The sequence below is a fragment of the Dasypus novemcinctus genome, chromosome 3 (assembly GCF_030445035.2).
Source record: "Dasypus novemcinctus isolate mDasNov1 chromosome 3, mDasNov1.1.hap2, whole genome shotgun sequence".
In the NCBI taxonomy this organism is placed as follows: domain Eukaryota; kingdom Metazoa; phylum Chordata; class Mammalia; order Cingulata; family Dasypodidae; genus Dasypus; species Dasypus novemcinctus.
This window is the reverse complement of record NC_080675.1, coordinates 120,101,177-120,117,597: the sequence shown is the minus strand read 5'-3', so window position 1 is coordinate 120,117,597 and position 16,421 is coordinate 120,101,177. Positions and strand designations below refer to the sequence as shown.

Below are 16,421 nucleotides of genomic sequence, written 5' to 3'. Positions count from 1 at the left end.
GATTCAACCTAATCTTTTTCAAAATAAAATATAGATGCAATCTTTAAAAAGTCTTTATTTTCAACTACTAGCACAACACAAAGTACTTAATAAAAGATGGTATTGTAACTGAAAATCTTTTGTAACTTTAAGACAAGATCAGTTCAGAAAGGAGGTACGTGACTTTTTCTTCTTAGAATAATAGAATTACCTGGTTTTCATTCTAAATCCCTGATCATTTGAATCAACTTGCCACCTTTAAAAGTGCATCTGTTTTTTATCTGTTTTAACAAATAAAACTCCTGTTCTTGAACGCAAAACTGAGAAGTATGTGAATGAGTGACTGCCGAAGTATCATGCTCTCTTACACAGCAAAGGTGTCAGTTGACATTATGAGATTTTTGAGAATTGAACCAGTCTACCCAAAGACTTAAGGATACATAAATCTAAACTAAGATATCTGCGATGATGGTTTTATTATCTCTCAATCTACGACAGAAGCAGTTGAACTTGTTTATGCTTGGAAATAGGGGGGGCTTCTAGAAGGTGGAGTCCTATTCTTTCCAGTCTTATTACGGTATTAGGAATGAGGTTCAAAAGAAGAGCAAAATTACTTCCATGTATATAAAGCCCTCTTGGAATGTAGGTATGTCACAGATTTATTATGTAGTAGCTCCAAGGAGAAGAATAAGCAGTGTTTTTTAAAGTGACCAACCTAGATTCCTTACAAAGGATCCCCAAATTTGTCTCGATGAAGAGTTCTTCCTCTGAAATCTTTAGGCTAAACAGGAAAAAGACAAGAAGAGGGAGGAATAGGCTCTGATGGGCGAGTGCAAGAGTTGGATAGTTGGAGGCCCCAGTGGGAGCCTGGAGCCCAGCTAAAAGAATAACTCTCTTAACTTCAGTTCCAGCAGTTTCAAAAGCCATGATCTCTAGCCCTTTGAAAATGTGTCTGATGCAGGTGGTGGCAGCTGTGGCCACCTGCTACCCTTCGACCCATAAGCAACAAAATGCCAGTGAGCTCTGGGTCTTGCTTTTTCCTGACAGTGAAAACCCCACTTCAAGCTATCACTTCAAATGACCAAAGGCCACCAGAAGGGGCAGTGCATAGAGCCTGGCTGTCCTGTGATCAGGCATGTGGGAGTGTATGTCTGACTGTTCCACCATGATCAAACTGTTGGAGATCTACAATGTCCAATAGCCAGTGGCTGGATCTGATTTTTCTAAAAGAGGAGGCTTAGATTTTTGTTGACGTTAATATAATTCTGGAATGCCTAGAGTGACTATGGTATACTAATAATGATGATAATGACAATAACAATGCCAACAATAACAATGGAAATTAATTGAGCACTTACTATGCAACAAACCCTAAGCTGAGCTCCAGAAAGCTTATCATAAATAATCTTCACAACAATCCTGTGACATAGGTGCTATTACCATCCCATTTTATAATTGAAAAAATCGAGGCACAGAGAGTCTAAATTACATGCCCATGGAGCTGACAGCTAATAGGTGGCAAAACAGTGACTCAAAACTTGACTTTTTCAAAAGCCCATGCACCAGCTTCCTCAAGTTGAAAATTAAATCGTTATTCACTTAACATCATTACTACAATTTAACATTTTTCACAAGGTTGGCCTAATCAACAACCCCTGTGCTTTTGGAAACAATTTTCTAATAGCGTGCTGGCTCCCCTCATATCCCCTTCCATCTGTTCCTTTGCAAAAATGATTGACGACTGAGTTTGGAGTCTGAAAATGCTGACAGCATCTGCAGCCCCAGGAGCTCACAGAAAGTAACTAACTAGAAAGTCATTAACTGATGCATAACTATTTTCTGTCCTCAAGAGAACCTCAACACCTCGGAGCAAGACTCTTAGCTTCTACTTAGAGAAACATGCACAGCAATGTATCATGTGGTCTAGTATACACACCAAATGACCAGGTCAGCTGGAGGCACAGACTCAGATACTCACTTCAAATTAAATGATATTCTAGACCATACCTTTCATTATTGTTAAAGCAGCAAAGGGTTAATTAAAAGCAGTATCTCTTGTCTCTATACAATGAATCTTTTCCCCCTTGCCAATATATGGCTTTTTATACTCCCAGCTTATTTCTCCTGTCCTAAGGATTTTTTATTGCCTGCTAAACTAAGTTTTCTCTAAATTGCTGGAGAAAAAAAACACCCCAAACTGCTTATTCCATCAAAAGCGGCTCCTGTATTATATTGGCCAAAATGAAATCCACTAATCTAGGGCATGAAAGTTGATAATGTGGGAGAAAGATGCTTGATCAGATTGCTAAAAATCCTCTGGAGTCACTGCTGGTCATTACTTAACCTGTCAGTGGAATTCCCTCCACCCCTTACTGGATAATTGCATTGAGTTATAATATTGTTTGAGTTAGTGTCATATTAAGTACTGAGAGGAAAGAAAAGATGACCAACTTGCTTCATATAGCATTTAGAATTTCGCCAGTGTGAAAAGATGTTTAAGTACTTGTCATGATGACATGTGGCAGATTGATGCCCTGCATTATGACACAGTTGATGGCACCAAGGTCACACAACTTCCTAAGAGCCCTGTTCCTTGGCACACACTACAGGTGTAGGTGGCGGTAGCTGATTCTAACAGCGTGCGTAAGGACATGGGTCTGCGAAGGCTTTTTTCATGTGGCATAATGCAGAGCACAGCCAGGTGGCCTGGATTGAAATCCTGGTTTTTTAATGTCATGGGACCCTGGGCAAGAATTTGAGTTTCCTGAAGCTCACTCTCCCAATTTGTGAAAACGAAAACAGGGCTTTTCTTTTCTTTCCTACTTCACTAGGATGTTATAAGGATCAAATAAGAGAAACTATAGGAAAGTGCTTTGAAGAATAGGTAAGTACTGTAAAAATACATTGAATTAGTTGGAAATTTTGAGCAGGGTAACTGGGTGGATGTGTGAGAGAGACACAGATTAAGAGAGAAAGCAAGGAAGAAAGTTATGGGGAAACATTGCAAAGTAGGGTAGGCTGGTTAGGAGGTCTAAATTACTTTACAATATTTTAAATGCTTTCTTTACAATTTAAAGATTGACCAATAATTATGGTTAAATTTTTTGCACCTACTTTGAATACTTTCTAGATCACTACCAAGAAGTTATAATTAGTCCACCACCTATTCTCTGAACAGAGATCAGCTTTGAATGTTTATCTAAAGCATGATAAACGTAGTTTAATTCCCTGGATAACTGCCATGTCATCAAGTATATCTAAATATTTCAACTAAATTCTATGTGCTGTCATTTAAGGCCATCATGTCTGGTTCTCTCTTCATCAGTTAATTTATATAGTAGTTCTCTATCTTGCTCATTCCAACCCTTTATATCCATATGGACAGTTATCATTCCAAATGCCTTCATTTTATTTCTGAGACCAGTTCTCTTTTTCTTTACTCGAAGGCCATTGTTTGGAAGTATTTATCACTTTTAGTTGGTCTCCTATGAAATCTGAAACACATTCCAACCACTCGTTTAAATTCAGGATCACAGGCCCTTTTGAGTTCTTACTCTACGAATCAAGGAACAGACTTGTCCAATCTGCCTGGCTGTTCTCCTATCACTGCAAGCACCTGCTCCGCTCACCTAAAACAACACCAGGTGAGCTGGGAGAGAAAAAGCACCTTCCCTGAATGAAGTGACTCTTACCACAAAGACTTCACAGCAGATGCAGAGGCCACTGTTCTTGGTAAAGGCGTGAGTTATGTCCAAGAGAGCAGGTCTTGTCATAGGTCCCCCTGTTAAGACAACACACTGGGGCCTGGAAATGGGAAAACAAGACATGAGCATTGGCCATTGTAGGAAGCCAGTAGTCCAGAACAACACATGTAAATGGCAAGTACAGAATGCTTGGCAAACTGGAACAACGACTTCTCTAATTATTTCTTAGGTTTTCCACCAGGATTCTTGAATCATCTGCTGGGCAATCTTGCCATCTTCATGTCTTCAGTTTTGTTAGTGATGTCAAAAGCATGCAGTAAGGAAAAGGTGGTCTTGAGTTTCCCTGTCTTTTTTTCCTTAGGAAACTACCTTATACCAAACCCCCAACCAAACCTGTCCCTCTTTAACCAGTGTTTTCCTCCATTCTCCTTTCAAGCTTATTTTTGGAGACTCATTTCATAATAAATTATAACTAAAGAATAGCTTAAAGTGTTACTTCTCCTAAGAGAATTCCATTAAACCACAAAGTCTTAAGCTGAATGGAGACAACCTCAGTGGTTAAGGTCTGTGGGGATTTGGTGAGATCTCTCTGAAAACACTTCACTTAGCTCACCTGTCTATCTCCTCATCTGAGGGGTGACATGTGGCATTATGAGGGATTAAGGTTGGAGGGGGGCATAGTTCAGAGTAGAAAAGACTCAGCACTCTTTTACAGGTGAAAATGTGGCAGATTTGTATGACCACTTATTTTAGAATCTATTCATAAAGCTTATAATCGCTCTAGTGCATTTGTCCACCTTCGCCACCTCTAATGTAGAGCACCAGCATTTGCCCAGAGGCCAGCTTTACCTGAAATTTTTCACATGGTCTTCCACTGTGGTTAATTCCAGAGCATTGTCTAAAGCGCTCACGTAGGAAAGAGCCTGTGTAGAGGAGCCCCAGTTCACATCTACAGACAAAGGAGGAAATTCACATAAATAGCATTGACCTTTCCTCTGGACACTGTGAATAGTTTTTACAAGTCATTTCCTTCTGTGATTTTCTACAGCTATGTTAGTGGTGGATGAGCACCCAAACTAGAGAAAATATAGTGTAGCATTTCCTAGAAAAAGCAGTGTGCTCTTCTAGGAACATTATGTGAATCCTTAGAAGTGAGACTTCCTTCCACTTTAGGAACAGACTGTAAAGCTGTAGCCCTGGAAACATTTCTTTTTGGGAGAGGTTGTATGATGTTCCCATGGCACAGGCATAGGCTTGGGAAGATGGTCCTGAACAAATTTAAGATATCACCACAAATTCTTAAATTGAAAAAAAAAGAGGCATTCTGTGAACACAGTCAGTGTAGATTATTCTTTATATTTTGAATAGAAAAGCTGAATGAGAAAAGCTCATGATGCCCATGAAGAGGGTTAAGGTTCTTCCTCATATATTTTAGTTTTGGTTAATTTAAGACCTAATCTTCATAGTTATGGAGGTGAGCATAACACTCCTTTGCCTTTATTTAAACACATTTCATTACTAAATGGAGCCTTTAAATTTTAAGAGAGAAAGTCCTTCATAGGGATGTGTAGACAGGCCCATTCTCCCTAGTCTTGGTCTTGGAGTCAGAAATAACTTGTGATAATTATCTGGAGATAAAGAAGATTAGTCTTGATTAAGTTTTGATTATGCACTAGGCTTGGCATTCCTTAGGACATTTTATTCTTTTTTTTCCCAAATGGGTTGGGTTTATTTTTTCACTTTATTTATTTATTTATTTTTAGATTTATTATTTTTATTTATTTAATTCCCCTCCCCTCCCCTGGTTGTCTGTTTTCTGTGTCTTTTTGCTGCGTCTTGTTTCTTTGTCTGCTTCTGTTGTCGTCATTGGCACGGGAAGTGTGGGCGGCGCCCTTCCTCGGCAGGCTGCTCCCTCCTTCGCGCTGGGCGGCTCTCCTTATGGGTGCACTCCTTGCGCGTGGGGCTCCCCTACGCGGGGGACACCCCTGTGTGGCAGGGCACTCCTTGCGCGCATCAGCACTGCGCATGGGCCAGCTCCACACGGGTCAAGGAGGCCCGGGGCTTGAACCGCAGACCTCCCATGTGGTAGACGGACGCCCTAACCACTGGGCCAAAGTCCGTTTCCCACTTTATTTATTTTTAATTTATCACCTACTCCTTCCCCAGATGGTTATCTCATCTGCCTGCTCATTGTTTGCTCGTCTTTCTCCAGGAGTCACCAGGAACTGAATCTGGGACCTCCCATATAGGAGGCAGATGCCAAACAACCTGAGCCACATCCACTCCCCACATTTTATTCTTATAAAAACATTATAATAATAAACTTCATTCTTATAAAAAAGGACTTAAACAGACGTTTCATTAAAGAAGACATATGGATGGCAAATAAGATGCTCAAAATCATTAGTCATTAGGAAAATGAAAATTCAAATCAAATGATATAACACTATACATCTATTAAAATGATGTTAAAACAAACAATTGACAATACCAAATGCTGACAAAGATGCAGAGTAACTGGGATTCTCATTCGTTGCTGGTAGAATGCAAAATTGTACTGCTACTTTGGAAAACAGTTCATTCATATAAAGTTATATGTACATTTATTATACAATCAGAAATCCCACTCTACATATTTGTCCAAGAGAAATGAAAACATAGGTCCACACAAAAGCCCTGTATGTAAATGTTTATAGTGTTTTATACATAATCATCCAAAACTAGAAGCAACCCAAGTGCTCATCACCTGTGAATGTATTTTTAAAAATTTGTCATATATTCATACAATGGAATACTATCCAGCAATAAAAAAGAAAAATCTAATTAAAAATACACCAACATGGATGCATCTCAAAAGCATTACTCTGTGAAAGAAGGCATACACAAAGGCAACATACTATTTGATTCCCTATATATTATAGTCTGGAAAGAGCAAAGCATTAGAGACAGAAATCAGAAAAGTAGTTGCCAGGGGCTGGAGGTGGGAGGATGAGACTGGCTACAAAAGAGGTTTGAGGGTTCTTTCAGGGATGATGGAAATATTTTAATCTTGATGATGAAGGCGGTCACAATACCATATAACTCTGTCAAAATTTCTACACTGTGCATCTAAAAAGGGTAGGGGAAGCGGATATGGCTTAAGGGACTGGGCTCCTGCCTATCACATGGAAGGTTCCTGGTTCAGTTCCCACTGCCTCCTAAAGAACACAGGGGGCTTGTGTGATAGGCAGGTGCCACAAGATGCCGCAACCAGATCACGCAACAAGAGATACAAGAAAAAAGACACAATGAGAGACACAACAAAGCAGCGAACAGAGGTGGCTCAAGCGATAAGGTGCCTCCCTCCCAAATCAGAGATTCCAAGTTCAGTTCCTGGTGCCTCCTTAAAAAAAAGAAACAAGGAAGACAAACAGACACAACAAGTGCAAACAACAAGAGGGTGGGGAGAAAGAAATCTTAAAAAAAAAAAGGAATCTTTAAAAATAAATGGAAAGGGTGGCTTTCACTGCATGTAAATGATATACATATGTGTAAAGTAAACAAAGAAAAACACAAGAAACACTGATCCTAGTGAAGTAAGGGTAAGGGTTGGCGTAAGGACGACTCTGCATCTGTCCACTCCCGAGACTGTATTGGTCAGTCTTATACTCTGTAGTCCTCATCCCTGCCTGCTTCAATCCCTCCTTCCCACTGGTTCCAAAGTTGACATTCGAAGTTCAGATCTAACTACATTTCTTCCAGTTAACAACCTATAACAGCTTCTTGTTGCTAACAATGTCCAGTTTCTTCACTGCAATATTTCAATTACTTGATTATTTGACTCAAACCTACTCTTCCAGGCTTGCCTCCAGCCCCTCTCCCTCTGACTGAGAACTCCCTCTGGGCTAATGGCCTTGAAGCTTCCCAGATAAGCCATGCACTCGTGTGCTTCCTGATTTCACTCAGTCTTTTCCTACTGCCCAGAATATCCTTCCCTGACTCTAGCCCATTAACCCCTAGTCATCTTTCATTTTTTAGCGTCACTTATTCATTTGACAAATATTTATTAAGTGCTTGGCCCTGGGGACACAAGCCATGACCAAGAAAGTTTTCCCAGACATCTCTAATCAGTGTTAATCGCTTCCTGCCCTTTCTCAGCATTTTGTTCATGCCACTCTCCTGATACTTACTACATTGTATTGTAGTTAATTGCTTCTGTGTGGGTCTGTGAACTCCTTGAGGACAGGGACTATATCTTATTCAATAGACCATTAAAGGCCGAAGATAATATAATAGAAAGTTTGTGGGGTTTAGTATCATACATACTCTGGTTAAAATGTCAGCTTTCTCACATTCTTACTATCACCTTGGCATGGGGTCAACTCTCTGAACCCAGTTTCTTCCTCTATAAAATGAGACTAATAATATTCAATTTACAGTTTTATTGTGAGGATTAAATAAGTGTATGGCTTGAGGCATGCCTCTAAGGCATATGAATATGTTCAAGTCTTCATGGGGCATTGTCTTGGTGGGTGGAGATCCACACGATAACCAAAAGAATATTGAATTCCCATCCTGAGGATTTCTGCTCCATTCTCTAATAGGATAGCAAGAATCCCCCAAGTACAAGGGCAGTGCCTAGTGATGGAAGATAGACCATTATGCCCTTGATATTGATGATTGTACTTATGAACCTTTTCTTCTGAAATTGAAACTTAGCCTAGTATTATATACTGCCAAAGAGTTACCTCCTAAAAGCCTCCTTGTAGCTCAAATGTGGTCTCTCTCTAAGCCAAACTCAGCATATAAATGTTCTACCCACTCTCTCCCCCACCTACCCCCATGTGGGACATGACTCCCAGGGATGAGCCTCCCTGGCACCAAGGGAGTATTACCAAGGGCCAACTAGCAATGCATCTGGAAAAAGACCTTGACCAAAGGGGAAAATGGCAAATACAAATGAGTTTTTATGGCTAAAAGACTTCAAAATGAGTTGGGGTCATTCCAGAGGTTACACTTATGTAAGTAACAGAGTTAGACTCATTTATAAGTTCTCTACACCTGGCTCTTCTGTCCCTTTTACTTGGACCTAAAATTAGCACTATACTTGATGAATATAGGTCCCACATATGTAAATCTTTGAATTACCCATGTGCCAGTTGAGCCCTGAATTTCAGCAGAGTTGCAATAGCTACTTTACAGTTTATTGGACTCACCCAGGACAACTAACAAGGTGATGATGATGGACAATGCCCATTCCAAGGAACAGAGAGAGTCTGCAACTGCAAGCAAAATAGTTCCATCCATCTGCCCCATGGGATCTAAACTCTCTCTCAGTTAGAAGAAAATGGGCACCACCATCCCCAAATCCTCAAGACTGGAGGAATTGGAGGAATAAACACTGGACTAAAGTAAACTTATTATTCTTCTACTGTATACTTATTATTATTCTAGCAATGGAAGAACTTTTATCATTGATATAAAGGCAGTGGGATGGGAGAGGGAAGAATAGGTGTAAAATGGGGGTATTTTCAGGACATTAGCATTGTTCTGCATGACATTGCAGTGACAGATACAGGCTATTATATATTTTGTTACAAACTGTAAAATTGTGTGGGACAGAGTACAAACTATAAACTGTAGTCCATGGTTAGTAGCAATGCTTCAATATGTGTTCATCAATTGTAACAAATGTATCGCACTAATGAGGGATGTTAATGATGTAGGAAAGTGTGGAAGGCAGAGGGAATGGGCCATATGGGAATCCCTTATATTTTTTATGTGACATTTATGTAATATAAAATTTCTTTAAAAATAAAAAAAAATAATTAAAAAAAGAAGTAACTTAAACAGTTAAAAAATATAAGTGTATGGCATGTAACAGGTACTCAATGAAATTAGCTAATATTATTATTGTATTTTTAATATCCGTAGAACACATGACATACCTAAGCACATAGAAAGTGTCAATAAATGCTTGTTGAATGAATGGATTGTTTGAAAACACCATACTATACAGCCATCATCTTACCTGGCTTCTTATAAGTCACATAGATATAGAGGAAGAACTCAATGACATAGGTGATGACAGCTGCCCACCAGTTGATAACAAACATGACCGCACAGCACAAAATAGCTCCAAAGAGGGATACCCACATGTTATAAATTCCATATGCAGGTCTCCATCCTGGAAGTAAAAAAAATATATATATAAATATATATATATATATATATATATTTACGTACACAGGAAAATTTCCACAAAACCACCATCACACCACTGTACATCATTAGGATGCAAGCAACAAATCTTTTACTGACGTAAAGAATCAGAGCTTTTAGGTCAAGTTTCTAACTCTGTTATCCTGGAATCTTGGGTCCATGGCCTAGGAAGGGGTACTTATATTAAATAAGGATATGGTAAAATATAGAAAATGTTAAGCATCTGGAAAATGTGCCATTCATGACCCCTCTATACCTCCTGCATGCCCCATGATTGTCTTCCTGAACCACCGTGAGCATCTGGTTTTGATGCCAGCAGGAGCTGAAAGGAGGTAGGAGGGATGGTAAGGGTGGGAGCCTGACAGGTGGGGAGGAAGGACCCTGTGATGTCCAAGAAAGAGAAGATTCAGACAATGGATATATTGTTCCCATTGGGAAGGCAGAACATTTGTCAAGAGTCAGTCTACTTGATTTCCTAGTTGCTCTTCCATCACCCTAAGAAGATACTCTTTTGGAAATAATAATCTATGGGAAAAGAGGGTGAAATTTTTCTAGTAATGGCTTCTTACAACCAATGCATTAATATGCCATGCATTTTACAATGAAATTATTTTACATGATTCATACAAGCGTGGAGGTTTCCATGTTCTATTAGTTCCCTGCAATGAAAGAAGTGGGAGACAGTGTGCTTAGGATGGGAAAACTGTGATTTGAAGGACACATTTGGTTTATGGGTGAAATACGTTTTATATTTGGAGTTGCCAAAACACAACAGAGCTTTACAACCCTTTGTGAGCAATTTCCTAAATGGCCACAAGATGGAAATAACACCTCAGTGACATCGCTGGAAATTCTCTTAACTTTTCTGAGTCTGGCTTTCTGTCTATTTCTGGATGTGTGTGTAATGTGTGTGTGTCTGTGAATTCATGTGAAACAGGAAGACTTTCTCTGGGTTTGTATCTCCGTGGTCTCCCCCATGTGATTTTCTGTATTTCCTCTCTCTTTTTTCCTCTTCTTTCTCTTTCCCTCCATCCTTTTCACTCTTTCCTCTGCCCAGTTCTACATTTCATCTTGTTTTCAAAAGTTGCTGTAATATAGCATAGAGGAGACTCGTTTCTATGATTTGTTTTATTATCTGAAGAGAATTTTCTATTTTCTGTTTAAAAGACCAAACCAAAATAGAAACAAAAAGGAAAAGATCTCTAGGAAAAGACTAACTACACAAAAACAGCCCTCAATTATTATGTTCTGTAGCTTAGTGGCCCTTGACGGATTAAGGTTCCTCTGATATTTATTTTGTCTTATTCACAGCAGATTTTCCAAAGGAGCCTTGAGATGGTGGCAGCCCCTAAAGGGGTGGAAATATGTACCTTTCCTAGATAAAAGTTATTTTGGTGAAGAACTTTCTGAAGGTCAGTAATGATAAGTCTCTACTGGTGGAAAGGCTGAAAAAACTCTGCTAGATAATGAAAGCAAAGGAGAGGTGAGGGGTGACTAGAGAGGGAAAAGTTCTCTGGTTGAAATTTGGAACCACTTTAAACCACAGCCCAAGGAGTGTACTGAGGTCACCGGCATCAACGTCAGACCCAACACAAATCTGCATTTACTGCACTCAGCAGGTAATTATGGGAACTACTCATCCTTCTCTTCTGCACCATGGGCAGGAAACAAATTGATAGTAGGGAAGTTTCAAATATATACATTTATTCCACTTCTGTGGTCACTTTCACCCTGGAAATAAATAGTGGTGTTTTTCTACTGCTGAAATAAATGTGGTTTCTCTTGCAATGAATAATTTATTGCCACAGGAGAAAATTGACTTTACGGTTGGTCAAAAAGGCCATCGCTCAAATGATTCTTTTTCTATTTCTGAAGTCATCTCCCAACTTGCTGAAATAAAGTGGATTACGCTGCCCACTAGGATATAAGGAAACTTATAAACACAGATTTAGCACTTTTCACTGACTTATTCATTTTATTGAGCTAAGATAACTGCTTATTTTAGTTGTGAAAAGTCAACTTACCTGGAGATTTGGCATAAGAGGCATGGAAGCAGGAGAAATTAATAAGTGCATATGATGCCAAGAAAAAGTTGGAGATGATGGGAGCAATGGTGTTCAGTTCCGCTGTTAAAAAAAAAACAAAATTGAGCATGTACATATGAGTGATGAGACCAGGGGCTGAACAGCTGTGATAGCCTGGAAGCTTGACTTTATTTGGAAATTGAAAACATAGCTAGCATCTGTCAAAGTTTAAGACGTAAGTGACTTTTTTGAGGGGCTGCATTCATTTTAAAAGATATTCTGAGTCAGAGTTTTCATAAAGCAAGAAGAAAAAAACTTAGTAATCAGAAAATAGGAAAGCAAGACTCTACCTACAGAAAATTTGGGTGGGAGTGGGTAGAGCATTTGGGGCCTGAGCAGATGATAAATTCCCTTCTTGCTGTTCTGGAGGCATCAAATCCAACATTCTTTAGCTGCTCTATATACAATCAAAAGATTTCTGCAGAATGACAGATTAAATACCAGTGCACCAAAAAAATTCCAATTGTACATCTCTTTGAGTATACCCAGTGCACTCTCTCTGACTTCTAGGACTTATTTTTAGTCATTTGTACTTTTCTACCTCTGTAGAAAGTTCTACATATATTCCAAAAGACTTTTACCCTGAAGGCTAAAGATCCAGTGTAATTTAATCCCAGCTGGATTACTTACTATGTAATATAAGAAACGATATAGATGGGAAGCGGACTTGGCCCAGTGGTTAGGGCCTCTCTCTACCACATGGGAGGTCCACGGTTCAAACCCCGGGCCTCCTTGACCCGTGTGGAGCTGGCCCATGTGCAGCGCTGATGTGTGCAAAGAGTGCCGTGCCACACAGGGGTGTCCCCCGCGTAGGGGAGCCCTACACACAAGGAGTGCACCCCAGAAGGAGAGCCGCCCAGCGGGAAAGAAAGTACAGCCTGCCCAGGAATGGCACCACACACATGGAGAACTGACACAATAAGATAATGCAACAAAAAGAGACACAGATTCCTGTGCCGCTGACAACAACAGAAGCAGACAAAGAAGACGACGCAGCAAATAGACACAGAACAGACAACTGGGGCAGGGGGGAAGGGGAGAGAAATAAATAAATAGATCTTAAAAAAAAAAAAAAAGAAATAATATAGAGACAACTTCAGTGATGCAAATGCCCATGGCAGCTAGGTATGATTCTAGAACAAGGATGCCAACAGGAAATAGTTGCCTTGAGGCTTGTGTCTAGAAGCTAATCCATACTGTTGTGAAAGAGTGATTTTTAAGGACATTCCTAATTTATACCCCCTAAAAATGTTTCGATGTTGGCTATTTGATCACTAAAATGCAGCTTAGGGCAATGATTTGTGGTCTTAAAGGTTAAATTACATATCAAAGATGTCTCTGTACATAATCATTTTTTGTTTCAGATTTTTAAAACATCTAACATAGTAATATTTCCCCGTCTTCAACTCTGTAGAACTCTGGCGAGGATTCCTTAGTTGTTGTCACTTCCTCCTCCGTGCGCCTGAGTTCCATACTGATGAGGAGCTCTTACCATTTGGCACCACCGTGCAGAGGAAGGCCCTGCTCCACTAGGAGTAGTTCCCACTGCCCTTGCCTTTTTGCTCTTCAGGAAAGGTAGTGCCTTAGGGAGGAGTGAAGAATGTGCAGGCTAAAGCTGATGAATGTGCCTTTCCAAGATTATGCCACTGTTTCTGTATTGCTTTGGGAGAGGAAGCAGAGATTAGTCTGGGTAAGTGGTTCTCAAACATTGGTGTATCTATGAATCTCTTGAGGAGCTTGTGAAAAAATGCAGATTGCTTATCTCTCTAAGAATCTGAATCAGTAACTCTGGGGTTGGACCTGAAAAATCTATGCTTTAATAAATGCCCCAGACGATTCTGATAATAGATGGTCAATGGAACATATTTTGAGAAACACTAACATAAACACCAAAATTCTGCTACCTGCCAGTCCCAGAGATGTAAAGACAGGTGACAGTTGGAGGAAGCTATAGATTAGGTGAGATTGCCCAGCTTGGAGGAAGGGATCAGTTGCATTTGGTTGGATGGATTTCCAATACTCAGATTCAAAGAGCAGATTAAAGTTCAAAGTCCACCTCAAGTTCCTCAAAGAGTCTCTACACACAAGATTTCTCATTTCCTTCTTAGACAGACTCTGGTATTCCCAAGTGGGATATTAAACATAAAATGGATAATTCTTCAAGCTAAAAGGAAAGCCCTATGAGTAATTGGAAGAATTCTTTGGCTTTTAGTGAGGACAAGAAAACTACAAACCAATAAGGATGAAAGCCATGGCAATAACAAAAGTGAGAAAATATCCTCTCAGGGGTTCATTGTTTTTTCCATATCCCTTTGCAAAGAACTGCAGGGCCTTGTAAATGTTGTCCTTGCACAGAGCCTAATGGAAAAGAAGGAGAGAAATCCGTCATTTGTATCAATGCACAGTCATTTTCCTAGGGGATTCAAACAAGAAGATTTGAGGAAAGATTAAGTGATCTACAATATGAGGCACACGTTAACACTGTAGTTTATCATTCTTTATATTATTCGAGTCCATCTTGAATATGTGGCAGACATCAGACATAGCACTTGAGCCAGATGCAAACATAAAACTGTTTCAGAAAAATGATGGAAAATGACTGTCAGAGAGAATGAATATTTCAGCTTGATCCCCATTCTGTGGAAACAGCACCAAAGAGAAGAGTATGCTCTAGTGCCTGCATTACCTGGAACACTTTGGGCGCACTGACCAGGGAGGCCAGGGCCGAAGAGAGCGTAGCAGAAAAGATTCCAGCAGTGATGAGGGGGCCAAACCCTGACACCATGCTCATGACCTTGAGAAAGAGAGATTCATGTGATGAGACTCATCCAAGAGGCAGAAAAAAAATTAGCAAAATTTTTAGCAAATGCTTCCGCTTCCATTTTCTGTGAACTGGAATCGGCTTTCTTTGAGCTAGTTGTTTTTCTCCTACTTCAGCGCAAGTTCTTAATGTTTCTTTTTTTCAAGATAGAAAAAAAGGTGGGAAGTTGGCTATTTATTTTTTTAAAATGCTCATGATAATACACCCAGAAGATACTGAAAAGAATAGAAATAATTTCAAGGGTTTTCACAACATTTTCCCTCTCTCCGTTCCCTGTGGTGAAATGTTTTTTTGATGATGGGAAATTCTATCCAGCATAAAGTGGTATTTCAATAAGGTTTGGGGAAGGCCTTAGCTGTTTACCAGTTTTCAAATAAGGATTTAGCCTTTCTTCTTCTTCCTGCACCCTGCAGTTTTTCAAACCTCTGATATTTCTGTACTCATTAAACATAATTTTTATCTGAGACATCATGAGATTCTATCAATTTAAGTCATACTTTGGAATTATGACTTTGGCTGTGTTAATTTCTCTTAGTTGATATTTTAAAATAGATGAATGAAACTTTCATGACAAATTTGCCTTTCCCTCTGCTCATCAATCATTCAGGCAAATGAATTTGTTTCAAGTCCTACAGTTTTCGCAACTTCCCTTTAACCTTCCTTCTCTATCTTTTCTCCGCCACTCACAATTTCCCTCCCTGCCTTGTTTTCCAGGCACTCCAATGCCAGCTCAGAGGCTTTTCCTCAGCTGAAAGCCCTGAGTGAAATGCACTCCAAGTGCTAACTAACCTGTTTCCCCTCCCCACCATGAACTCTTGAGTAATTGATCACAGGACACATAGTGTTGGGTGCTTGTCTTTCTATGGCAATTCATACAACTGCCTATTCTCTCCCCACCATATTAAGCATAATCACATAATGTCTGTAAGAATCCCTTCCCTTCCACACAAATTATTTTTTTGCCAATTTCAAATTGGCAGATAGTCAGTTGCAGAGTCCAAAGTTTTATTCTGCATGATATTCTAGAAACGAAAACAACAGCAATAAACATTTTTTTAGGCCGAACCTGGAAATTGTTCATCAGCCCATACTGACAAGGCTCGTGTCGACATCTTGAAAAGTCATAGCCCAGCCCACAGGCCGCTGACCCATTGCAGCTGATCCCAGAGATGATGGTATCATTCATATTCCCAGTGGCATCTCGGACCACACAGGCTCCTGTGGAAACAACCATGGCTTGTCATTTCTTTATGATGGTGCTGCTCCCCGAGGGTTTTCTCCTAAAAAATATTTAGTTTACTTCAAGTATGAGTTGGTCCATTTCGTAGCCTACCTTCATTGAAAATCTTCCTAGGACTTGACAACTGAAGGTTACCATCCTCTCAACCCTGGTAGCATTTCTTGTTTAACAAAGGCTGGTACTTACACTGCCCTGAATGGTTGCTGTCTTAGCTCTCTCCTACCTCTGCAAGAGACCTGAGCATTGGGGCTCTCTCTCTCTTCCCTCTCACAACGCCTATTCCAGTGCCTTGTGCGTAATATGTACTCAATTCATTTTTCTGTTGCTTGGGTGTTTTCAAGTAGAGGGATTTCTTTTCTCATCAGTGGGGAAAACTGGAAGAACCTCTGAAA

General features: G+C 39.8%; 1 protein-coding gene across 7 annotated transcripts in view; it reads right to left on the bottom strand.

The window, feature by feature from the left end:
* SLC12A1 (solute carrier family 12 member 1) overlaps positions 1-16,421 on the bottom strand; it is a 103,232-nt gene that overhangs the window by 35,894 nt on the left and 50,917 nt on the right. For all 7 annotated transcript variants that reach the window (XM_071214183.1, XM_071214184.1, XM_071214185.1 and 4 more), the window contains 7 exons: positions 15,856-16,007; positions 14,655-14,762; positions 14,203-14,326; positions 11,909-12,010; positions 9,694-9,849; positions 4,533-4,632; positions 3,672-3,783 (listed from right to left, as the gene is read on the bottom strand). In XM_071214183.1, coding sequence (XP_071070284.1) covers positions 3,672-3,783; positions 4,533-4,632; positions 9,694-9,849; positions 11,909-12,010; positions 14,203-14,326; positions 14,655-14,762; positions 15,856-16,007 — 854 coding nt within the window. The remainder of the gene's footprint in view (positions 1-3,671; positions 3,784-4,532; positions 4,633-9,693; positions 9,850-11,908; positions 12,011-14,202; positions 14,327-14,654; positions 14,763-15,855; positions 16,008-16,421) is intronic.